The sequence below is a fragment of the Ursus americanus genome, chromosome 16 (genome assembly GCF_024610735.1).
Source record: "Ursus americanus isolate L20-20 chromosome 16, mUrsAme1.1.p, whole genome shotgun sequence".
Classification (NCBI taxonomy): domain Eukaryota; kingdom Metazoa; phylum Chordata; class Mammalia; order Carnivora; family Ursidae; genus Ursus; species Ursus americanus.
Window position 1 is genome coordinate 63,144,357 of NC_142142.1, and position 26,354 is coordinate 63,170,710.

The following is a 26,354-nucleotide window of genomic DNA, read 5'->3' on the forward strand; positions in this document are numbered from 1 at the left end:
TGAGAACTAAGAAAGTCAACAAAGTAGCAGGATACAAAGTCAACAAGCAAAAATCAGTTGCATTTCTGTACACTAACAACAAACAGTCTGAAAAGGAAATTAAGCAAACAACGTCATTACCAATTGTATCAAAAAGAATAAAATACTTAGGAATTAAGAAGGAGGTGAAAGAAATCAAAGAAGATAAATTAGTGGGAAAATCCCATGTTTGTGGACTGGAGGACTTAATATTGTTAAAATGTCAATATTACCCAAAGTAATTTACAGATTTAATGCAAAAGTCAAAAACTTATGCTAAAATCCTTATGGAATCTCAGGAGACCCTGGAGAGCAAAAACAATCCTGAAAAAGAACAAAGCTGGAAAATTCACACTTCCTGATTTCAAAACCTACTACAAAGCTACAGTAATCGAAACCAGATGGTGCTGGGCGCGTGGATGGCTTGGCTCGGTCAGGAACATCTACCTTTGGCTCACGTCATGATCCCAGGGTCCTCACTGGGCTCCCTGCTCGGAGGGGAGTCTGCCTCTCCCTCTGCTCCTCCCCCTGCTCGTGCTCGCTCTCTCTCTCAAATAAATAAATAAAATCTTAAAAAAAAAAAAAAAGATGGTGATGGTGTAAAGAGAGATACAGAGGCCAGTGGAATAGAAGAGTCCAGAATAAACCCTCACATATGCAGTCGGAGGATTATTCCTATAACTACACACAAAACATAATTTGATCATTATTCTCAGTTAACCATTCAACAAACATTCATTGAGTCAAGAACTTGGGGAGAGAAGAAGCATGCAAAGGTGAAAAACACATAGCACGTACCTTCCAGAATCTCGAAGTCTGATGAATAGAGCAGATATTCCAGAAATAATTACAACACACCAGGTTAAGTGCTACAGAAAAGGACTGGCAATGTGTTGAGTTTCTGAGGTCCAGTCTACAATTTCTAGCCACCACAGATGACGTGCAAGTCCAAAACTCCAGTTGACCATCAAGTATTCTGGACACATAGGACCCCTCTCAGAGGTTTGGGACCCCCCACCAGCCTGAGCGAGACTGTCTTACAACTGTGATAGAACGCAGGCGTCACAGACTCCAGACCGCATCACGGCCTGAAGGCTCCCCCCTTCCCTCCAAGGCACAGGAAGGACACCCAGGAATAAATCTCCTGTGTGTCTAATTACGTCTTGGCATCTGCTTTTTGGAGGACCTGAATGACCATACGGGGGGTTTCTGTAATCTGTCACTGCACTAAACAGTGGCTTGCAACGACAATCATTGTATTAAGTCCCATGATTTTGTGGATCGGGAATTTGGGCAAGTCTCCACAGGGTGATTCCTTTGCTTCCTGGGGCAGATGGCCTGGTTGGGAGGGTCTGAGATGGCTTCAGTCCCTCGTCTGTCACCTTGTGACAGGCGGCTGGAGATCGGGGCTCAGCAGGGACTGCTGGCCATATCCTGTACACACTGTCTCTCCAGCGTGGAGATGGTACGGTGGTGGGACTTCAGACCTGGAGGCTCTGGGCTCCAAGAGCAGGTGTGTCCACAAGCAAGGAGAAGCTCTGTAGCCCTTTGCCTCTAGCCTCAGAAGTCACAGAACATCACTTCTGCTGTAGTCACTGGTCAACGCAACCGCAAGCCCACCAGACTAAAGATGAGGGCGTACCCACGGAACTCCATGCAAGAAATGCCGCAAAATTTACGGTCATGGCTTAAAATTGCCACATGGGGTCACCCTTTCTCTTATGAAACCGTCTATCATTTAAACCTGAGGAGCTTTGTTCATTCTGACTGAAGGTACCCTTGCTTCAGCAAAATGCTGGGTGGGATGAATGGAGAAAGAAGTGGTCCATATATACAGTGGAATATCACTCAGCCATCAGAAAGGATGAACACCCAATATTTGCATCCACATGGATGGAACTGGAGGGGATTATGGGGAGTGAAATAAGTCAAGCAGAGAAAGACAATTATTATATGGTTTCACTCGTATGTAGAACATAAGAAATCGTGCAGAGGACCATAGGGGCAAGTAGGGAAAACTGAATGGGAAGAAATCAGAGAGGGAGGCAAACCATGAGAGACTCTGGACTCCAGGAAACAAACTGAGGTTACTGAAGGGAGGTGGGTGTGGAGATGGGGTAACTGGGGGATGGGCATTAAGGAGGGCACGTGTGGTGATGAGCACTGGGTGTTATATGCAACTGACGGACTGTTGAACACTGCATCTGAAATTAGTGATGTACCACAGGTTGGCTAATTGAATTTGAATTTTAAAAATGAAAATAAAATAAAAATGCCATAGGGATCAGCAAAAATAAGTCCTGGTTTGTGCCCTCTTTGGCACCACAGCCCAGATGTGACTGCCCCAGCCAACAAAGAGAGAACTCAGTGTTAGGGCTTCAGTGTTCAGGAGACAGATGAAGCCATAGACCATGTCTCTGGGGACGCAACTGTTTCTCTGGGGATGGAGTTTACGTTTTCCGTAAGTGTGGGAGCTGTCAGGCAACATGACCTCTGCCCACATAGTCACTGATCTTTCTACGTGTGTGAAGGTAACTGACACTAGCAGGTGTGGGGAGGACGGTGACCTGCTCTTTGGCCTGACCTCCAGCCAAGGGACAGCCCTGACCTGCTGGGCAATTTCCCCTGGTAAGAAGAAACATGGTGTCACGATGACCAAAGGACGATGGGCCAAAGTTTAAGAAGCAGCACAGCCTTTTATCCCTGACACAGTTTCCTAAGGATCGGAGGCCGTAGAACCAAGGACCAGGACTCTTCTTGGTTACAACGTAATTGTGGACTTGCTCTCACAGCCTTGATGACGGTGACAGTCAAGTTTGTTCTCGGCACAGGCGTAGGGGTACACTTGTGCTTGAGGACACTTTGACAACTACCGCATTATCCCAACGCGTTTGAGAGGCTTCCTTGCCTTGCCTCTCAAATTAGCCAATTCACCTGGCCCTGAAAAAGAGCAAGCCACTGTATAGAAAAGTGGGGAACCATACAGAAGGGGTTGAAGTTCTGTTTGAACTTAACTCCTCCTCCTCCACTTCCTCGGTTTACCTGTAACCAGATCACACACAGGGAAGAAGCTACCTCAAAGTACATAGACCACACGTATTGGTCTGCGGATCATTCTGGTGCAGAAGCCATGCTCGGTCTAATACTTCTTTAGGCTTCTCCTCTCCCCGATCTCTCCCCCATGATATTGGCGGAAACGGTGGAGTTCTTGGCAAAAACGCAGAGTCCGTGTTTGAACTGTTTGGAGTTAGAGACTTTGTGACTAGTGTAATCACTGGCACAGAGAAGTCGCCCAATACTCATTTGTCGAATGGTTGAATGAATGAATGAGTATTAATTTGAGTTAAGTTGCTCAACTGAAATTTTCATTTTGGACGTCTTTCAGAAGACCATGATATAAATCGAGAATGAGAGGCAAAATACAGGCTACTTTAAATCCGAACTAGCTAAAGGTTTCTATTCAGCTGCTTAAGTTTTAACACTTAGGGAGATATTCATTACCTTTACTGAGAGTAAGTTTCCTCTGAACTTCATTTCTCATGTGTCCAGATCAGACAATTATGCCTTTTTACAGAAACCCTAATATTCTGATTATCTTAATAACCATCACATCACCAACAAAGACTAAAGGGTATCATTTTAATGACTTTTGGACGGGGGGCTTATCTGTTTTGTTCAGTACCTAGAAGAGCTTGTGACATAGAGTCAGCATCCATTGAACGTTTGTTGAATGAAGGAATGAATTAATTGGCGGATAAATGGTCTGGAAAAGCATCAGTTGGAAATTGACTTTGTCCTGCACGATGGCCCCTATGCAGGGCTCGCTGGGCCCTCCACACTCCAAGCACTGCAGTGGTCTGTGGCTACACAGTAAATAAACCCAAAACCTAGTGTCCTGAAGCGACTTCAATGATGTATTATCACTCATAATCCTGTGGATCGACCGGATTCTTCTCTGGCCTCGTTCCGGATCTCAGCAGTCTTCAGTCAGGCAGTGGCTGGGCTCGAATGTCCAAAACCACCTCATTCACAAGTCTGGTCTTTGGCACGGTGGCTGGAGAGCTGGCCCTTCTTTCTCCATCCAAATGGTCTCTACACAGAGACCGAAGGCCCAGACCTACAGTTTCCAAGAAGCAAGAAGCAGAAGCAGCACGTTTGCCAACTTGCATCTGTTGAATCAGACCTGGTGTCAGGAGGCCGGGATTCAAAGTGGGGGAAGCGAACTCCGTTTCTCGATGGGAGAACTCGACAGAGAACACGAAACCGTCTTCAGGCCGCCCTCCCTGCTGGCGTTCTAGGGATCACAGCGGCCCTGAGAGGGGGATAGCAGCTAGTCCACTGCATCAAAGAGGGAATGCTCACGGCTGCCACGTGATGACACTCGGGTCTGACGATGGGGCTGTGCGTCTCCGGTCTTTGCCATTGCTTCTCCGATAAGATGCCATTAAGGACGTGTACAAAGTACAACCAAACCAACTGACTTGACATCGACCTTGTGTCTCGCTCGTGGGTCTCATTCTTGTACCCGAAAGTCTGTTATCTGTAGAATTATCAATCAGGGCCTTGTGTTGCTTTTTGGCTCCAAATACTGTCCCTTCAGGGTTTCCCATCATTATTGTCCACACAAAAAACACTCATTCCCTATGCAGTCTGCACTTCCTTTCTTCTCACGACCCAGATAGTGGTTCAGCCACCAGTGTGTGGCCCGTGCTATGTTCTCTGAACGAGACCATGCGCACCTGAGTTGACCACATGAATTTCAGCTCCAGGCTGATTGCCCTAGTAACACACCCACTCTCTCTGCTGATGTGTCCTCTGACAAGGCAAAGTCCTCAGTAAGGGCCTAGCCATCATAATTCCCCCCACCCCCAAGTCCTAACGATATTCCATACTTTCTTCTAGCAACTTCATTCTTCTATATTTAGCTTCTTACTTATTTTTGTATTTTGAGCTTATTTTGGGGCCGTTTGTATGTTTCTATACCTGTACCACGTTGTTTTTCCTACTGTGGCTGGGTAATATGTCTGACTAGTTAGTAGAGTGAGTCTCCTTTTTTCTTTTTCATGATTGTCTTTTTTTTTTTTTAGTAAAATAGATCCAATTTATTGAGTCCCTACTGTAGTTTGCTTTTCTCATTGCACAGTTGTTTATGCATATTGATACCATCTAAAGCAGTCCCTTACCCTAACTTCTTTTGTTTATTATTATGTTCAGTTACTCAACATACGGTCTTAATCAGGGATCAGAGAGCTACAGCCCAAGGGCCAAACTCTGACCACTGATTATTTTTGTAAATAAAGTTTTATTGGAACACACAATACCCATTTGCTTACATACTTAGTGGCTGCTTTTGAGCATGACAGGAGAGTTTGAGCAGTTGTATCCAGCCACCAAATCTTAAAATGTTTAGTATTTTTACAGAAACAGCTTGCTGACTCCTGGACTTAGTTACTTACAGACTTAAATTCTTCTACATAAAGTTCCAAGTTCTTGATTACAAGCAACAGACATTGGTTCTATCTAACTTAATGCGGAAATGAGTTTACTGCAGAGGGCACTGGAGTTCACCAGAGCTCTCAGGAAAAAGCCCAGAGAAACAGGCTCAAAAAACGGGCATGACCCAAGGAAGAGCAGAGAAGAGCAGGCAGATAGGACTACACTGTAGGGAGCCTGGTTGGGATGCCAGCGTGGATGCTGCCACAGTGAAAAGTCTTCTGAACTCTCCCTGCCTCCCTGTTCCACTGAAGACACTGAGAAGGAGAATGTTTTGTGTGAGCTAGGATCACACACTCATGCACTAGCTTCCAAAGAGCAAGGTGTGTCTGGCCCTCCGTCCACGTCCACAGAGAGGGGAGGGTCCTGCCTCCTACTAGGACTCACTCAGTGGAGCGTTCGTTTTAAATACGAGCAGGGCAGGATCTCCCCGATAGCAGCTGTGACTTTGCTTGAAATTGCATTAAATTAGGGCAACATTGTTATCTTTAAATACTGCATCCTCTTTCGTGAAAATGATTTATCTCACTTTTAATTCAGCGCTTTCTTTATGCCCTTTGCTGGAGTGTTAAATGTTCTTCTGTCATGGTCTTGTGAATTTTTGTCTCATAAGTCCTTGATATTTTACAATTTTGTTGTTGTTGTGCTGGATGTTTTGGTATTTTATTGTCTATTCTTGATTTTATTATGGTATTGAGGGATAATGCTGATTTTTCTGTAGTGATCTTACAGTATTTAAACTTCTTATTACTTCTAAAAGTCTGTTGGTTTTCTTTTTTCTTCTATGTAAGTGATCACAATACTTGCAAGTGACGATTTCATCTCTTCCCATCCGATCCTTATATTTCTTAGCATTTTTTCCTGTCTTATTACTTTGGCCTGAATCTTCAGGGTTATGCAGAACATTATGTTAACATCCATTCTTGTGCTGTTCTTGATCTTGAAGCAAAAGCTTTTCAAGTTTCTCCAGCTAAAAATATAAATACTTTTCTATCCCATTAGGGGAATTTCTTTTTATTTCTAGTTTTCTACCAGCTTAAATTGTAAATAAGGTACTTTTTCTGCATCTGTTGAAAAGTTCCTAAGTATTTCCTTCTTTAGCTTGTTAGTATGTGAAATTACATTAATAGATTTTTTTATAATGTAGAATTTTTTCCTTGCTTTCCTAAAAATTAACCATAACTTCTCACAATATATTATATTTTTTAATCATTACTGAATTCAGTTACATAATATACGTTAGGGTCCTTGCATCTGTATTCACAAATGAGACTGGATTATAATCTATGGGATTATAATTTATGGGACCGTTTTTATCAAGTTTTGATATTAGGGTTAAACTGGCTTCATAAAAGGAGTTGGCAATCTTATCTTAAAAGAAATGATAAGGGGCGCCTGGGTGGCACAGCGGTTAAGCGTCTGCCTTCGGCTCAGGGCGTGATCCCGGCGTTATGGGATCGAGCCCCACATCAGGCTCCTCCGCTATGAGCCTGCTTCTTCCTCTCCCACTCCCCCTGCTTGTGTTCCCTCTCTCGCTGGCTGTCTCTATCTCTGTCAAATAAATAAATAAAATCTTAAAAAAAAAAAAGAAATGATAAAACTAAGGTTACAAATCAAAAAGATGGAGAATATTTAAAAATAAAAATGATTTCCAAAATTACAATTTGTTCTTTAAAAAAAATAATAAAAACAGAAAAGTAACCAGCTGCCCATACTCCCCAGCCTGCCGCCGGAGACCTCCATGTTACACCCGCTCTCCTGGCACAGTTTTTAACTTTCATCCTCAAAATGTCACTGCTGGGCAGTTAATTATCCACAGGCGTGAGCCCACGGTATAGACACGGGTTCGATGCTGCATATTAGCTGGATTGCGTGGTAAAATCACTGGCCTGTCTGGGTTTCCAGTGTCCTATCAGCAGAATGGAAACTGAGGAGTTGGAGTAAAGCAAGTAAACTCTTAACTTCTGAACAAAAGTCAGTTGATTCTAGGGATTGTTATCCCCAGCAATCTTCAAAATGGAGCAAGGATCCCAGCAGCCAGACTCAACCCAACAACCTTCCGGAACCGTCTCGGCTAGAGGCAGGAAGTACAGATGAGGCCACACCACTGTGAAATGACTGGTTTCTGCCCCAGTTCCTGGCACAGAGCGCCTGAAACCCTTTTAATGTCCTATGTGATGAGAGCACAAGGAGCATCTTCTGTTCTAACCATTGGCCTTTGACCCCAGTGCCTGACACAGGTCTCCTAAACTCTTGTTCTTTCCTGGGAGATGGGAGCACCTTTTATTTTTATGAGGTGATCCTGCATGGGCTCTGTTTAAAACAGACGAAGCTATGGTTAGAACCTTGAAATTCCAGCTCCCCCACCATTCTCTTGAGAAGGGAGAGGCTGAAACGGGGTTAATGACCAGTCATGCCTACGTGATGAAGCTTCCATTAAAAAAAACCCAAACGTGGGGGGCTCAGAGAGCTTCCAGGTACTGAACACATCCACATACCGGCCGGGTGACACACCCCAACTCCAGAACTCCTGTGCCCGGAGCCCTCCCAGACCTCGCCCCACACATCTCCTCATCTGGCTGTTCTCCTGTTCCCTTCATCGTGGCCTTTAATAAACTGGTGGGTGTAAGTGTTGCCCCGAGTTCTGTGAGCAGCCCTAGCAGATGATTGACTCCAAGGAAGGTGATCGTGGGAACACAGGACTCGTGACCCCGCTGCTCAGAAGTAGCAGCTAAGCAGGGGACCTACTGCTTATGGCGGGCAACGGAGATGGGCCGGTGGGGGAGCGGGGGGGCAGTGTCCCAGGACTGAGCCCTTAGCTTGCAGGACCTGAGGCCGTCTCCGTGTAGACAGTGTCAGAACTGAGTTAAACAGGACTTGAGGCCGTCTCCGTGTAGACAGTGTCAGAACTGAGTTAAATTGCAGGACGCACAACTGGTGTTGCGGAGAGCTACTGTCAAGAGTGTCGTGTGTGGTTGTGGCAGGGAGACCCAGGAGGAAGCCTGGCTGCTCGTCCCACACCGCCGGTGCCCAGCGCCCCACCGCCGCCCACCCTGCACACCAGGTCAGATGTGGGATCCCTGAGCGCAGGCTCCCTGCAACGCTCCACTCTGAAAACCAGGCAGCCCCACCCGTCCCTGCCACCGTCCCACCAGCGGTCTGGCGGGCCGGCCCCTCGAGGCCTGGGTGTTCCTTGCACTGGCAGTCTCCCCGCCACTAGCCACCACTACGTTCACATGGCTTCAAAGTATAATCTCACCCGTGTTTTTCTTCCTTCTCTTTGACGTACTCGAAAGTGAAATGGAAATATGTTTTCTCATCTTTGGTACAGTCAACCCTCCCTTCCCTGGAGCAAAGAGAACATGTTTTTCAAGTTATGGATTTAAGGAACTTCAAGCGTGGGGCGAAGGAACAAGGAGATGAATTTCCAACCAGACCTGAGCTAAGTGATGGTGGTCGGGGCAAGAGGTCTGTACGTCCTGGCGCAGGCGGGAGCCAGGCTCTGCTCCGGGTCCTGACCCAGGGAAGCAGCAGCATCCAGACAGGTGGTAAGCGGGTCATCCAGGGAAGCAGGGGCCCAGGCACAGGGTTTTGGAGCTTTGCCGAATATTCTAGAGTCCTTCATGGGTCAGGGAAACTGCCAGAAGCTGCGAGTCCTGCCGGAAGGGTGTGGACACAGACAGCAGCAGGGAGCAGTTACCAGGGTGGAGGGGTGACGGGCGCAGGAGTGGGAGACTCGGCCCAGTGGATGGCAGCTGGGACTCAGGATCAGGTGGATTCATGGGCTGTGATTCTTGCGGGCCCAGGCTCCCGGTCTTTGATCCAGCCCGTGACGGTACAGCAGACCACTGACCCGCTGTAAATCTCGTCCGTGAGGGGCGGTCTCTCTGTGCACCGTCCCAAGATTGTCCCTCCACACCTGCTTCTGCATGCTTCACCCGTGCCCCCGACTCCGACGCCACAGTGCTCGCCAGCCTCGCCGGCTGCTGTCAGCCCCAGAAGCGGGGCCGGGTGTCCCGTCAGCATCTTCCCTCCACGTTGACCAGATGCGGCTTGTCTCAGGAGAGAGACACGGGCAGGACGGAAGCAGCGTCTTCTCTTCAGTGTTATTTTCCAGATGTCCTGGCAAGTCACTGAAGGGAGCTGGGACCGAGCCTGGACTTGCAGACGGTGCGGTTCACGCATGTGTGTGCGGACTGCGGAGCGCAGGAGGAGGCAGGCGGAGACGGGCATCGGCCGGGCAACCGTACCTGTGCTCCTGCCCTGGACCCTGCGAGCATTAGCGCAGGCCTGCGCGGCAGGTACTGAGAAGTCCCGGCATGAGAAGTGAGGCCCCTCGTGACGTGTGCCCCACGCTCAGGACAAGCGCTGACTCGGCTGCCCTCCCGGCTCCTGGGGACTCCCTTCACGGCCCATCCTCCTGGTGGCGGCCTGTCATCTCCAAGGTCAGCGCCTCTATCAACTCTCCTTCCTCTCTCTTTCCTCACCTCCCACTTTCCTCCTCACTTAGTCTCTGTGGTCTCGCTGTCCTGACCCAAATGTCTACACAATACCTACGACACTCTCTTCTACCTAGTTCATTGTGTCTGTGGCCCACCAGCAGCCTGGACCCTCCCTGAGAACAAGAACGTGGTCTCATTTTCTTCTGAAACCCAGTCAGTGTAACAAAGTTTCCCGCACATAATAAGGACTCAATGATTTTTAAAAGAATGCACGAATTTGAATAAATATAAGACCAGTCTCCTTCCCAAATCCTGGGATCTGCCCTCCAACGGTGCGGATGCTTGCGTATCCCAGGCCACTGCCCTCCGCCCCATTTTTATTCCCTGGGAATTAGCATCAAGACTAGGATCATACACCATTTTGTTCATGGCCTCCGTGACCTTGTTTGTGAGGTCTGTTCCGCCTGCTGAAGTGCTCTGCATCCCTTGAAACTGACCTTGATGTCCGCCTTTCGGAACCCCTTCGGCCCGAGTGTTCTCTTCCTCCTTGGTGCGCTCCCGTCCCCTTACTTATTCCTACCCCGTGCTTCGGTGCTGCTCGGGCCTTTCTCCCCAGCAGGACTCTGCTCCTTGGTGGCAGATCTCTGCATGCTCGCACTTCCAGTGACCTGGCAGTAAGAAGTTGCTTAATACGTGTTTGTTGATTGACTAAATGTTCACCCATTCAAAAGACCTCAAAGACTTTACAGACTGTGGATGTTTTCCCATCCGAAGCAGGAGTCCCGGCCACGGCGTTGTCTGGGATCCAAGCATCTCTGCGTTAATCCCTCCAGGACCATGTGAGGCTCTCCCACCAGAAGGTTCACCTCGCTGGGGCAAGAGCTGTGCGAGCTGTTGGCTGCGGGAGCCTCAGAAACTCGATCCGTGCCTGGCACGTAGCAGGTGCTGCCTTAACATGTATCACGTTTGCACGACGAGCGCCTGAAGACTGGTCCTCACGGAGCCACCATCTCCTTGCCGTCTCCACGAACGCCCCCGTCATCAGCATGCTTCTCATACCGGAAACACACTTGAGAAGAGCCGTGAACCAGGTGGGCATGCTGGAATCGAGACGCACGGCCCGGGGCCGGGTGCAGGAGGGTGCAGAAGAGCTCACACGGGGAAACACACTGGAGCGAGGCTCTTCCTCAGAGCGGGACCTGCTCCTGGTCCAGAGCTCATCAGCGCAAGACCCTCCTCAGCCCCAAGGCTAACCTCCTTGTTCCACTTGATTTCCTTCCGAGCTGCACCGAAACTCTCCTCTTGGATCGGCAGATCTAGCTCCCTACCAAGACCCACTCTCTCTAGAGATGATGAGCTTCTTGCAGAAAGAAAGCACGTCTCCCACGTGTGGAGCAACACTTGCCAGGCGCCTGAGCTGCTCTTCCTGAATCACCAGATTCTTGGGACCTGGCGACAAGAGAGTTCACAAACTGTGTGTGACTCGTGAGAGAGCTGTAGAAAATCATATCCGCAAGTTCTTACACTGACTCCCTGCAGGAGAATTAATTTTTTTAGGTCAAGAATTAACAGAATCAGGGGCACTTGCGTGGCTGGTTCCGTCCGTAGAGCGTGTGACTCTTGATGCCGGGGTTGTGAGTTCAAGCCCCATGTTGGGTGCTGAGATGACTTTAAAAAATAAAATATTTAAAACAACAACAACAACAAAAAGAATCAACCGAATCCACATAAATCATAAGATGGAGGCCACCCACCTGAGCTGCAAGAGTCCGTGTCTCTTCTTTTCCTTTATCCCCTGTGCGGCCAGATGTAGAAGGGAGTAAACGGCAGCAATTTGTTTCGGAATAATTAGAGACCACCCAGTTCCACCCTATTTACCACTTCCTCTTTTCACCAAATGTCTCAGAAAAAATGTCAAATTGTTTAGTACAGACATTTATATATTTCAAAAGCATAAGCAATTACATCTTTTACCGAACTCTGTCTTAACAGTGACAGAGGAGAATAGTTTAAAAGGGGGATTGGAAGAGTTACTTTGCATTTAGTACAATATCCATTTGTGACTAAATCCATTTGCAGATAATGGGGTTGAATTGCTGGTTTTCTAACCCATTCTCCTGAAACGGATCTGCTTGTTTATAATTGGGAACTTCCTGGAAGATGGACAATATACACACATATTTTTTAAGATTATTTATATTTATTCGAGAGAGAAAACAAGAACACAAGCAGGGCAAAGGCAGAGGGAGAAGCAGATTCCCCGCTGAGCGGGGAGCCCGATGCGGGACTTGATCCCAGGACCCCAGGATCATGACCTGAGCTGAAGGCAGACGCTTAACCCACTGAGCCACCCAGGTGCCCCTAAACACATAAATTTTACTTTCATGTTAATTACAAACTTATTTGTCAACAATCTGCACAAATTATGTTGTAGGGAATCTTCGTTGGTGAGCTTCCCGTGGGAGAGTGGTCACTTGAACCAGGAAAACACACAGTGGAGCCCAGTGTCAGAACGGACCAGAGTGTTTCCAGAAGGCACTAGACTGTGCGTGCGTGGCAATGCCGCTAACTACAACAGGTCTTTCCCTCCCTGTAAACATCCCCCCTTTGAAATTCCCCCCGACTGCGGTGGTTTTCCACGCGTGGCCTGGCAGCCTCGGCAGCTCCTGGGACTGGTTAGAAACGCACATTCCTGAGGCCCGCCCCCGACGGCCTGAGCACACAGTCAGTGCAGCCCGGACGCCGTGTCGGAAAGCGCCTGCCTGCTCACAGAACGTGACAGCCATTCACCACATCCGGTCTTTACTTTTCAAATGCTTTTAACCTTTTGCAGTCCAGGTCACCTCACTGAAGTGAGAGAGAGAAAGCAGGCCTGGGGGCCGGCCAGGCACTCCCCACAAGACCTTGCTGTGGAACAGAAGCGATTTCTCGGAACATCATCAGACCAGGCTGCTCCGTGATCTTATCTGAACACAGACAAAAACAGGAACATGTCCAAACCACAAAAATAACCCAAATATTTTTCTATCCTAGCTAAAAATGAGTGGCCATTGTCTCTTGGCCAATTAAAGCTTTAGATTTTATCTATCCCTGCACCTCTCAAAATACTTAGTCATAGAGCTGCCCTGCTTGCTGACGGCGTCCAACCCCAGGCAAGACCCCATGCCTCAGTAGGACCCAACACAAGCCGAAATCTGCCCCCAGAAAGTCCGTCCTCATTAGTTCTGACCAAAATGTTGCAGGGCTACGCTGAGGAAGAGCCCTGATGGCCCAGGAACAGATGCATTCCCAGTGGTCTTTGACTGGACAGTATGGACATGGGGGTTCTTGCACCCCCCACCCCCACCCGGCCAGCAGGGACCAGCACCCTCCCATGAAGAGCTTATCCCCAGGCCAACCCAAGGTAAGTACAGAAATTGACAGCAATTCTTTAGAAACGTTTACAATAACTTGAGAAAGTGATTTTATGAAAAAATAGGTCATCGGGCATGTATTTTGTATACCAGTTGTTGACGTTTAATTTGCTAGCCATTCATAATTGCGTCTTACAAATGATCAACATTAAATTTTTAAAAGAAAAAAACGGGGCTCCTGGGTGGCTCAGTTGGCTGAGCATCTGACTGGTGATTTTGGCTCAGGTCCCTTGGGGTCCTGGCATGGACTCTGCTTGACCCCCTCCCTCTCCCTCTGCCCCCCTCCCTGCTCGCACACTCACCCTCTCTCTCTCTCAAATAAATATATAAATAAAATCTTTTTAAAAAGAGAAAGAAAAAGAAAAAAACACGTTGGTTCTTCATCACCAGGTTTTGAGAAGCACAGTCCCAAAGGGTTCTCCAATACTTGTCTTTCTCAACACTGTTCTCACATTAATCTTCTTAAAATTCTTAAATCTTCTTAAAGTTTTATCCTTTCTCAATTATCTTCAACAGTACGGTCTCCTTTGTGTTCCTGTCGGAGAGGAAACTAACCTATTTTGAGCACCTACCATATACTAGTAATTGTGCAAATTTAAATACACCCAATATCCAGGAAATAATTTTATTTTTATTTTTCAAAATTATTTTTAAATTTTATTTTAGAGAGAAAGAGAGAGAGTGCATGAGCAGGGGTAGGGGCAGAGGGAGAGGGACTCTCAAGCAGACTCCTCCCTGAGCATGGAGACTAACACAGGTTCAATCTCACAACCCTGAGATCCTGACCTGAGCTGAAGTCAAGAGTCAGATGCTTAACCAAGGGGCTCCAAGAATTTTATTTTATTTTTAAATTTTCATTTATTTTTAAGTAATCTCTGTGTGCAAAGTGGGGCCCGAGATTAAGAGTTGCATGTCCTACCAACTCAGCCAGCCAGGCACCCCACCAGGAAAGAATTTTAAGTAAATATTGACATCCTCTTCCCAAACCTACTCCCCAGTGCTTTTATGGGTGAATGTTTTTTAAACATCAAGGAACACACATATCAAATGTTATTTAGAGAAGAATAAAACAGGATAGGCTTCCTAATTAACTTTTTTAAAGGCCATGATAGTAGAACAAACTCGATCAGCATAGCATTTGAATATGAGAGTGTAGTATCATTAGTCCTGGGGCAAAGGTACTGTACTAGACCCTCACTAGAATCTGTGCTTCAGCTAACATTGCTGGGTACTTACTAAGCATTGGCACTAACGTTGCCGGGTACTTACTCAGCATTGGCTCTAGCGTTGCCAGGCACTTACTCAGCATTGGCACGAACGTTGCTGGGTACTTAATCAGTGTTGGCTCTAGCATTGCCAGGTACTTACTAAGCATTGGCACTAACATTGCCAAGTACTTACTAGCGTTGACACTAACATTGCCAGGTACTTACTCAGCATTGGCACGAACATTGCTGGGTACTTACTCAATGTTGGCTCTAGCATTGCCAGGTACTTACTAAGCATTGGCACGAACGTTGCTGGGCACTTACTCAATGTTGGCTCTAGCATTGCCAGGTACTTAGCATTGGCTCTAGCGTTGCTGGGTACTTACTCAGCATTGGCTCTAGCATTGCCGGGTACTTACTCAGCATTGGCACCAACATTGCCATGTACTTACTAGTGTTGGCACTGACGTTGCCGGGTACTTACTCAGCATTGGCTCTAGTGTTGCCGGGTACTTACTCAGCATTGGCTCTAGCATTGCCGGCTACTTACTCAGCATTGGCACCAACGTTGCCGGGTGCTTACTAGCATTGGCACCGATGTTGCCAGGCACTTATTCAGCATTGGCACTGACGTTGCTGGGCGCTTACTCACCATTGGCACTGACATTGCCTGGCACTTACTCAGCGTTGGCACTGACGTTGCCGGGTACTTACTCAGCGTTGGCACATTGCTGGGTACTTATTCAGCGTTGGCTCTAGCGTTGCTGGGTACTTACTCAGCGTTGGCTCTAGCGTTGCCGGGTACTTACTCAGTGTTGGCTCTAGCGTTGCCAGGTACTTACTCAGCATTGGCACTGATGTTGCCGGGTACTTACTCAGCGTTGGCACTGTCGTTGCCGGGTGCTTACTCAGCATTGGCACTGACGTTGCCGGGTACTTACTCAGCGTTGGCTCTAGCGTTGCTGGGTACTTACTCAGCGTTGGCACTGACGTTGCCGGGTGCTTACTCAGCGTTGGCACTGATGTTGCCAGGTGCTTACTCAGCGTTGGCACTGCTCATGCCCTTCAGAGGCCACATTTGTGCCACAGCCAGTTTGATCGTCAGCCGTCAGCGCTGGCTACAGAAGCAGTAAGTGGTGCAGGCAGAGACATCAGAGCCCCTCACCCGTCTGGCCTCAGTGATGGGGGCAGAGGCGCGCTTGTCATCCGTGCTGTCGATCCGATTCCCCAGGACGGTTCTAACTACGGGGAGCAGGGCACCGCCTTCTGCGCTTTGTCGTGAGCCACTAGGCCAGAAACCGCACCCCGGGACGTGGAGAAAACCCGGCTGACGCAGGAAGAAATCCATCCAAAATGCAGAGACACAGGAACAAGAGCGTGAGGGAGACACTGTCCACTCCGTGGGACTCCCGGGGCCAAGGCCTCCCTCACACCAGCACCTTCTCTGCCCTGCCGAGGCCTTGGTCTCAGGGCAAATTCCAGAATTCCTGGTTGAGTTTAAGGCCGTTGCATTTCCTTTTCTGTCACTTGCGACCAAAAGCCTTCAGGAACAGACTTCAGCAAGTGGCTGGTGGGGTCAAGGACCAGGGCTAACGACGGAGACCAGGGCCCCAGCTCCCAGCTCGGATGCCGGACCCCGGCTCCTCAGCCCCTCCAGGCTTCCCTTGCCTCGTTGCGACCTGGGGTTAAGAACAGCCTGCTCCTTAGTGTCGCACCCTGGCTTTGGACGGGCAGCGAGGATGTCTCACCTTCCTGCTACGTCCTCGGCACCTAACCGGTGGTCCTAAGTTAGGCCCATAATTACTACGTAGTGAATAAGACAAGCCCTGTGAATCGAGAGCTTCAGGAAGGCCAGCGCCCCCAGCACGGCGGGCAGCGTGGGAGGTGCTCCCCTTCCTCTTCCTCTTCCACGGCAGGACAGACACGGGTCTGTCTTCACCCAGGGTCTGTCCATCACTTGTCCCGACCAGCGTTCCCCTGACCATGGTGCCCGGACTCAGGGTGGCTGGGGAGGGGCTGCAGCCTGGGTCGCTGACAGAAGGCCGCCCGCAGGCCCCGTGGAGCCGCCGATGGCCGACGGTAGGAGGTCATAAGCAACGAGGGGCGGACTTGGCAGTTCTTATAAAATAATCAAGCGAGTGGTTCAGAGCAGGAGTTCTGGGGCAGACCTCGTGGCTTCACACACTCACGGCCCCTCAGCTGGGTGTCCCGAGCCGTGGACAGACGTGCTTCTGGGTAACCCGGGGGGGTGACAACGCTGTACCCTCCTTGTTAGGAGCTGAGCTCTTTAATACGCCCAGCGTTCTCAGAATGCAGCCGGCCACCTAGAGGCTGGCTTGTGCTGCGTTCATTAAAATCATAATTATGATTACATCATTGAAATTGGAGCCTGTCAGGGACAGCACTTCTAAATTAGCAACTTTTAAAAAAAGGTATCATGTATTTATTTGACAGAGCACACAAGCAGGGGGAGGGGCAGAGGGAGAAGCAGGCTCCCTCTGAGCAGGGCGCCCCCTGCGGGGCTTGATCCCAGGACCCCGGCATCGAGACCTGAGCTGAAGGCAGCTGCTTCACCGACGGACCCCCCCCCACCCCAGGCGCCCCTAACCAGTAACGGTTCTGTGCAATCCCGGAGGCTTGTGCTTCCGAGGCTGGAGAAACCCCAAGAACGCCTCGTCTCAGAGAAGGCGAGCACGATCGCTGAGCACCTGCTGGGCCCCACAGGCTCTGGGGCTTCTCCGCGGAGCCTGTCATCGCTCCTTCCTACCATCTCCATGACGTGCGTGCTCGGGTCATCGTCCTCTCCCACTTGAAGAAATGGAAGCTCCAGAGGCTGAGCGACTGCCTGTGGCTGCAGCTGAAGGAAGGACACAGGGGAGCTCAGGCTGCCGGGTGCGGCGGGTATGCTTCCTGGGCAGGGGGCGGCCACGCGGCTCTGGGGCAGCCCATGCGCGTGTCCCCTGAGCTCGCGGGTGTGGCTGTGCGTGCGCTGCTGCTGTTCCTGGCAGCTGGACGGGGCAAGAGAGACGGCTTGTGAAACCAGTCCTCCTCGCGTCACCTGAGAGGAAAGCAGGACGGACAGCTTGCGCCTGGGCGCCACGGTAACAAGTGCCAGAAATGAGGCCAGAGGGCGTCCCTCCCGAGGCGTCCCCACAGCGCCACGGGCCTGCCTTCCCTAATCCGGAACTCAGACTGTTTTCCATGGTGTCTTGTAAATAAAGTGCCTGATTTACATGATACCAGGAAAATGCAAATTGTTTTGTTGATATAGAAATCTGGCGAGTTGAAAATTTTATTAGCTGATTATTGGTACATTTATGATTTACAGCAAGCATTAGAACAAGATAATACAAAAGTGAGCAATTTGAACAAAAGTACCTTCAAAGAAGTAACAGGTGTTTAACAAATCAGATTACAGAGCCACCTTTCCCCATATGCTAGACGGTCACGTGCCCATCGGATTAACAAGAAATCAGTATTTTAAACTCCAGTAAAACGTCCTTCTTCCACTGAAGGCTACTCACCTGCTGTGAGCAGATAGAGCAAATGCAGTGAATTAGGACGGAGGCTGCCCCGAATGAGAAGGTGATGACCACCCCTCAGCTCCAGGCCCCCAGCAGGCTCCTTGGCAGCCCCCATGAGCAAGAGTGAAGAGCAGATTCGGACGCTCTGTCTCTGAGCCTGGGGTCCTCGGGGGATGTAGCTGAGCGTTGAAGTGCTTCCCTTCCCCAGCCGTGGTGGACTCCACGTCCCACAAGGAAGGGAACTTGACACGCTCCTCTCTGTCTGCCCAGCACCAGCATGGCCCTCATGCCTGGCGGGTTCCAAACACCTGTCTCTGGAACGCTGTGGCAGAGAAACGAAGGAATGAGTGAGTTCATGGCCGTCACTGCCACTGAAGGTCGGGGACCAGATGGCGGGATGTGGCACCTTCCTCCTGCCATCTAGACACGGTCCACTGGAAACACCGGAAGATTCCAGTTCATCTTATGCCCAACGTAAACCAGGAATGAGATGCGGCTGGTAACAGAAATTATGATATAACTTTGAGGCTGAGTTAACACAAGTATGGTGCTCAAAAGAAAGAAAGTTGATACGGGGACTCCTCACTGCTGCGACCACTTCCCAAACATTCCAAATGCTACGCTCGATTCCGAGGGAAGGGTTCTTTCCCAGATAGACCCTCACCCTTGTGTTCTGTTTATACAGTTTTCTTCTTCCCGCAAAAATCCTTCCCATCCCATCCTCCAACTCTCCATTGTCCTCCTTGGAATTCTCCCCTGTTCCACAATACCAGGTCCCACACCTCCAACTTATTTCTATTTCCCCCAAGCCCCTATTACGATGTTACGGTACTTCCATTTTTTACCCAATATTTTCACTATTTATTTACATGTCTTAGTTAGCAAAAGAATGTAAACTGCAAAGCACTGATCAGGGGTGAGTGGTTTTCATTATTTTTGTTGTGCTTGCTTCCACGTACATTTCACAGCATTCACTTACGATCTTCTAAAGCCCAGTGAGAGAACTTTGTCATTTCGTTTCTTTCCTTTTAAATTACACACTACACTGACCTAGTTGCTCTGGGAAAAGGAGAGAAGTTACGTATCTCACGGCTAACTCAGACACGTACAAGCCCCAACGAGAGGAGGGCGACAGGCTGGCCCGGAGCGAGAGCGTGCGGCCTCTCCGAGCCCGAGCTGGGCTTTGAAACAACTCTCGGCATAGAGACGTATTTTCACGTATACAGCTCGCATGAGAGCTAAGCAACCAAACACATGGACAAATAGTTCCCAGAAGAGGAAATGCAAATGCCCAATAAAATAAGCACAGGTGTGCCAGCTCAGTTAATCGGAAGGGAAATGACATTGAACAAAGTGGGCCTCCGTCATCGGCCTGTCACTCTGGCCAAAGACAAAGACGGAATGTAAAGTTTCAAGTGCACCTTACAATACTGATCAGAATTTTTAAAACACATGTACCCTGACTAAACAATCACATTTCTAAGAATATACTCCTCAAAATTAGTTTTGCTGTGTTGCCAGGACATTGGCTGAAGGGCGCTCTCAATGCCGTGAATTTACATTAGTAGAAATCAGAGACGACCTACACACCTGTCAAAATAATTGCGTTTAAGTAAATGTCATCCGTGTTCCGATGCTTCATACTCATCACGGTGAGGCCCATCTCTCTGTGTTGATATGGACAAATGATCACTGTAGATCGTCGAATTTAAAAAGCAAGTTGCAAAACAGTAACTAGAGTATAGTTCCTTTTTTTGTGTAAAAAAAGCTATATGTTCCATGTTTTCACGTTCATATAACTACACGTGCAAAGACAAAAACAAACATGCAAACAAAACCAGAGATCTGAAAAGAAAATCACCCCACACCTGCGGTTACCCCCCAGGGAGGTAAAACAGGAAGGACTTTTTACGTACTTCTGTGTATTGTTTAAATTTTCTTTCAACCTTCATGTCATACTTATGAGTCTTTTTGAAATAGAAAATAAACCCAATCCAAAGTAGAGGCTTTTCAAAGTTGTAAAATGCTTGAGCATTCCTGGGAGCAGGGGTCCAACTGCAGACTGCATGCACAATTAATCTCTTTATTTCAAGGAGTCTTTAGAACTCTGTGCTCACAAAATTATTCACAGACATCTGTGTCAGTTACGGAAACCTGACATCCTGTGCGGTCGCCCAGAGCAGCCCCGTCCGTGTTGTAGATGAGGCAAGAAAGGAACTAAAGGAAAAAGAAATTTCTCTGACACTTTGCTTTTAAAAAATTGACAACCCAGGCATAGGGCTCTCAGAAATTCACCCAATCATCGATTTATGCGAGGGGCCACGGATTCAGATGCCACGGGACAGGCAAGAAACCGAGTCAGAGAGATGAACGAGGCCAGCTGGGCACAGACAGTAAGCGTGGGGGCTGTTTGCAGGTGCGTCCTGCCCACAGCGAGCCGCTCTTCCATATCTCCACTTAGTTTGAGGGATGGATCCAGTACTGCTGGATCTTTCAGTATTTCAGGAGAAATCAGACATCAGAATGTTTCATTGCAATACCCCCAGGTTTACATTTTAACAACTAAGTATTTAAAACCTTACGTGCTATGTTGGTAAATTGCAAATGCCAAAGGAGACCCATCTCCCAGCAGGATTTGGCCAGCTGGATGTCCACTTGCCATATTTGGGATTTACTGTCTTTGCGGAGTTCTAGGGGACTAATTCCAACACCTCCTTCATGACCCACGTCAGTTCACGCTTCTTGCATCAGCCCTTTGGCCATGGTATTCCAGAACATTGGAGTTCGAAGACAGTTTAGAAATATCTCACTAGGGGCGCCTGGGTGGCCTGGTCAGTTAGGCGTCTGCCTTCAATCGTGATCTGAGCTCTGCGTCGGGCTCCGTGCTCCACGGGGAGTCTCCTTGTCCTTCTACCCTTCCACCGCCCTCTCTCAATCTCTCCCTCGAATAAAGAAATAAAATCTTGAAGAAACAAAACAATAATAATGTTACATGTGCACAGGCATTAATTACACTCAGTGTTGTACAGACCAGCACTACGAGCTATTACCAACATTTTTATTGCCCAACAGAAACTCTGCACTCCTTAAACAATAACGCGCCCTCGGCCAACCACCAGCCCCTGGAAACCTCCAGCCGGTTCCGTCTCTCTGCTTCTGCCTGCGCTAGGCACCCTGACGGAGGAAATCACCTGCTGTTCGCCTTTTCTGTCTAGCTTATTTTGTTCAGCGTGATGTTTCCACAGTCCGTCCACACCGTAGCATCATCAGAACTTCAGGCCCTTCGCAGGCAGAAGAATATTCCACTGTATGCTGTGTGCTCTGATATTTTTTTAAGGAGGCTCCATGCCCAACGTGGGGCTTGAACTCATGACCCCAAGATCAAGAGTCACACACTCCAGCGACTGAGCCTGCCAGGTGCCCCGGGCAGTACGGTTTATAATAAGAAACGTATATTTGGTCCTCATTTCCCTTTCCAGCCTGAGAGCTTCTAAACCCTCAGAATTTCCCAGGCTGTGAGAAAGGTCACGGTGTCTTTTGTTACGTTAATGAGGTGGTTTTTGGAAAGCCCCTCATCACCTGAGGGCGAGAACTGGTTGCCAGGGGACCCAACCAGGTGATTTTGGGCTGGACCTTGCAGTCCCACCCCCTGACCTCCAGGGAGGAGAGAGTGGCTGTGGGTAAGAAAGCTCACCGGAAGCCCCTGATTAAGTCAGCCATGCCTCTGTAATGAAGCGCCTGTAAATAACCGAAGAGGACGTGGTTCAGCGAGCACGCAGCGTGACCTGTGCAGACCTGGGGGACAGTGGTGCCCTGGAGAGCGCGGAGCTCCGTGCCCTTACCCCACTCCTCCTGATTCCGAGTTATATCCTTTCACAATACGCCAGGAAGCCCACGAGTAAAATGTTTCTCTGAGTTCTGTGAGCCGCTCTAGCTGATTAATCAAACCCAAGGACAGTGCACGGGAACCTCTGATTTATAGCCAGTCGGTCAGAAGCACAGCTAACTGGGTGACCGGCAGGTGACCTCTGAAGTGTGTGATTGTTGGCAGTGGGGGTGGAGGACTGAACCCCTCTCCGGATAGATGGTGTCAGAAGTGAATTAAGTTGTAGGACACCCAGCTGGTGTCTGAGCGTGCTTGTTGGTGTCGAACGGTTTCTCTGCGTCTAACACATTTATGTGTTTCTCTATAGATGGGTTGTTTCCACTTTTCAATACTGTGGAAAATGCTATGAGTATTGGCTTAGAAATATCTGAGTCCATTTTGTATTCCTTGAGTCTATACCTAGGAGTAAAATTGTTGGGTAATAGGATAATTCTATATTTGACTCTTTGAGGAACCACCAATCTGTTTCCCACACCACTGGCACCATTTTACATTCCCACCAGGAACACATGTAAATCCCTCATTTTTAAGGTGAAGAAATCAAGGGTAAAACTGGTTAGATAACTTGCATATACACAGAAAGTCAGCTGCAGAGCTGACACCACAAGCAAGTATCTTGAGTCCCCAGACAGCCCTCTATCCAAAGTTAACCCCATGGAGAGAGAGGTCAGATGATCAGAAAAATGGCAGCCACGTCTGCACAGAGACCGGACCACTGTGAAGAGACTTCCTGATGTACCTGGGGAAAGAGGCTGAACGAGTTCTGGATTCTGCTCATTCATCATAGAGAGAATTTTGTTTTATTCTTTTCTTCCTCAGGTGTGAGCTCCGAGAGATTAAATCATGCTTGTCTTTGCATACTACCTAATTGTAGAGTAGTCGTAGACACACTTTTTATCATTATTACACTTACAGTTCTAAAATAGGGCTTAAAAATATTACTTTAAATGCAATAAATATTCATTTTAGAAAAATTTGCAAATTCACAAAGGTGGAAAGGAAAAAAAAAAGAAGAATCACCTAGAAAAATAACTATTAAAGCCTGAGTACTTTTTCCCCCAAGCTTTTTTTTTTTTCCTAAGAATGGTGTTTTTGTTTGATATATATGGTTGGAATTGCAGACTCTTAAAGTTTAAGAGAATTATTACAATTTTGGGGAAGCAAGCTTGAAAAATAGAATAAGGAAAAATAGGTATTCAGTTCTAGAAAAGGGCCCACCATACCACTGGTGTTTCCTCCTCCCATCTCAGCAACCCTCATTGTCTCACACATCCCTTTTGTGGTATGTTATTACTTAGCTGGCTACATCTTACACTGTTTTGTTCCTTCCTCCACGCTGCAATTACAGGAGGAGCTCAGCAAAGAACTTTTGGATGATTTTTACTGAGTTCATTTCACCTTCAAAGTTAACACTCCTCTGAGTCTCTAATAAGGGCTAACCCAACCCAGGCCCATTCCACATTAAGAAATTAGTTCAGCAAACAAAGGCCACTTAAATGTCATCTGAGGGACAACTGGACGGCTCCGTCAGTTGGGCGTCCGACTTTTGATTTTGGCTCAGGTTGTGATCTCAGGGTCGTGAGATTGAGCCCCCACCTGTGGGGAGTGTCCTTGAGGTTCTCTCTCTCCCTGTCCCTCTTCCCCTCCCCCTACTCATGCACACACTCTCTCTCTCTTTCTAAAATAAATTAATTTTTAAGCAACATGTAAATCTTTGCCTAACTTGAAGAATAATGAATGGGATTCAACACATTGCTCCGAATAACACTTCTCCCCTCAGACCCCATCTCCCTCTCTCCAAGTCTCAAGTTCACAGGGGGCTCAAAGCCCCAGTCGCAAAATTATCACCAAAAATTCTCTCTGAACTTGGTCCTTTGTGGTTCTTGGTCTTGCTTTTCTTTCCCCTTCCTTCACTTTCCATTGCTTCTTCCTTCTCGGCAATAATGACAGCCCTTTGCGTCCTCTTGGAACGCATTCTTGCTTCTTCGGCTCAGTCCTGCTCTCCTGGGCCATTCATTCTGCATTATGAGAGCCCGGGAATGGAGGTGGCTGACTCAGCCCGTCTCTCAGAAGGAGACACAGGAGTGAGGACCGAGGTGGGGGGCAGTGGGGGAGGGACAGGGAGAAGTCACAAATGCCTATAATGTATTATCCTTACTTTTCTTCTCATTACATGATAGAATTATCAAACATTTATGTAGGGTGTGCTATGTGAAAGGTCTTTGGAAAAATTATGTGGCTAGTTGTAAAGGTAAGATGAGGAATTTTCTTTGAGGAAGGAGGTCACTGCCTACCTGCTGCCCCCTTCTTGGGGTGTCCACCTTGAGAACACAGCAGACCTGATAGAAACAGTCTGACCTTTTGATCTCACCAAGCAAAGCCCTGGTCTCCTGACCCTTGAAACTGTAAACACCTACTCTGCAGTCCGCTCAGAGGTCTGTCTCGCACGGTATAATGAGACCATCACAAGGCACACCCCTTGTCTCCCACAGACATAAGTTTCATTTTTCTCTCTTCTATGTTCTGTATAAATTTGTGTGAAAGTCTCTCCAGACTTTGTAGTCATTTTTAGCTTATATCTATGTTATCGCTGGTAACGCTTCCCCAATATTGAGATCATGTTCTCTTTCTCTTCTACACTCACACCAAGGGGTCTTTTGTTGGAATCCGTTTTATTTCCCCAACACTCCAATGACCCTCCAAAACACAGTTTCATCTCTTCAATAATATTTCTTGTTTCTTCTCTCAGTCCAGGTGATACCCCAAGCATGCTACTCCGGGGCGAGAGGGACGTAGGTAACCCCCAGTGTCGCTCAGGGACCCCCCTTGACCCATGTAGACACCGACGGAATATCATCAAGACATTTGGTTCTCCTGTGGTGCTCTCTGCAAGCGCTCTGGAGGGAGGCTGCTGTGAGGGACCCAGAAATGACAGAGGGACAGAGGGACAGAGGGACGGAGGGACAGACTTCAGACAGTGTGTGTGTGTATTCCAGGCTAGGGGGTGTGGAGCTACCCCCCGCCCAGTTGCTCACGCCACAAACCCGGGGGTCAGCCTTATTTCTTTCCCTCAACACCACATTCATTGACTCCACACCCAATCCACACCCCAAACCCATTCGCCGCTTCTGTGGTCACCGCATCCACCCCAGTTCAAGATGCCACAACAGTAGCCTCCTAACCAGAACCCCGTTTCTACCCTTGTTCCTCTAGAGTCGCTGGTGTGACCCTCTCTAAATATACAAATCATAACATGTCCCTTTGCCAGGTCTCAAATGGCTTTCCATCGTACTTAAATTAAAATCCAAACTCCTCACCTGAAAACCCCAAACCTCATCCTGTCCCTCTCTGCCCTTACTCACTAAGCTTCCGCCACAGCGGCTTCCTTTCTGGTCCCCCAACACACCAGGCTTGGTTGAGCTGTACTTCCCCTGGTTTTTTCACATGGCTCCGTGTCTTTAAGTGTCACCGTTACCTCCTTAGAGAAGACTTCCCTGACTACTTATTCTGAATACCCACCCAGCCGTTCTGCATCGCCCTGCTGGTGTTCCTCGGCAGAGCACAGATTTCTGGCGCGTCCCCGCGGGGCTGTGTGTGTTTTCAAAGGCTCCAACTTTGGTTGAGTGAATGGATGGTAAGCCCCAGTCCTCCATTTCCCAGATGGGAGGCAGGAAATACTGAGCAAGATCAAGACTGTGAGAACTTTACTTCAGATATTCTTTTAACTTCCTCGTAAGAGCTATTTTATCTTTTGTCAATTTCTTCATCATGATCAGCAATGGAAGTCGTGCTACAGGAAGTGCTTGTGCTCCGGGGCAGCTAGAAGAATGGCGGGGACTGGAGCCGCGTCCATGTGAAGGGCGAGGAAGCGAGAACAGTGGAGAATGGGGTAGGTAGCAGTCAGGGACTTTGACTGAAGGTGAGCTGAATCCCTGGAGCCTCGTCCAGAGAGGAGCCGAGAGTCCCAGCAGGAGCTCATGAGCAACCTGGGATTGACACTGGAAGAGCCCACGAGCCTCCCCTGCGCCCACCGCCTGAAGCCTCTGAGCCCGGATCCCATCTTCTTCCCGTCCTCCAGGTACCATGTAATCCTGCTCCGATCACACACGGGAAACTCACCACTGCCACCTCTCCCCCAGCCAAATCCTCTGGACTCAGACACAGCTCCCCACTCCCTTTTTGAGAAGTCATTCCTTAAAAACTGTTGTCCACCTGGAACTCTTTCTAGTCTGACCTCCATGTTTGGAGAGGACAATCCAATTATGTAGGAGTTCATTGTTCTCCGGTGTTGAATCTTCACCTTTACCTGTGTTTGGCGTATTGTATTTTTTTTTTATTTAAGATTTTATTTATTTATTTGACACAGGGAG

The 26,354-nt window shown here is 48.3% G+C and overlaps 1 protein-coding gene across 1 annotated transcript in view; it reads left to right on the forward strand.

Moving 5' to 3' along the window:
* Positions 1-9,694: 9,694 nt before the first annotated feature.
* Positions 9,695-26,354, forward strand: part of LOC123792500 (uncharacterized) — a 70,503-nt gene continuing 53,843 nt past the window's right edge. Inside the window, exon 1 of the mRNA XM_045797641.2 lies at positions 9,695-9,812. Coding sequence (XP_045653597.2) covers positions 9,695-9,812 — 118 coding nt within the window. The remainder of the gene's footprint in view (positions 9,813-26,354) is intronic.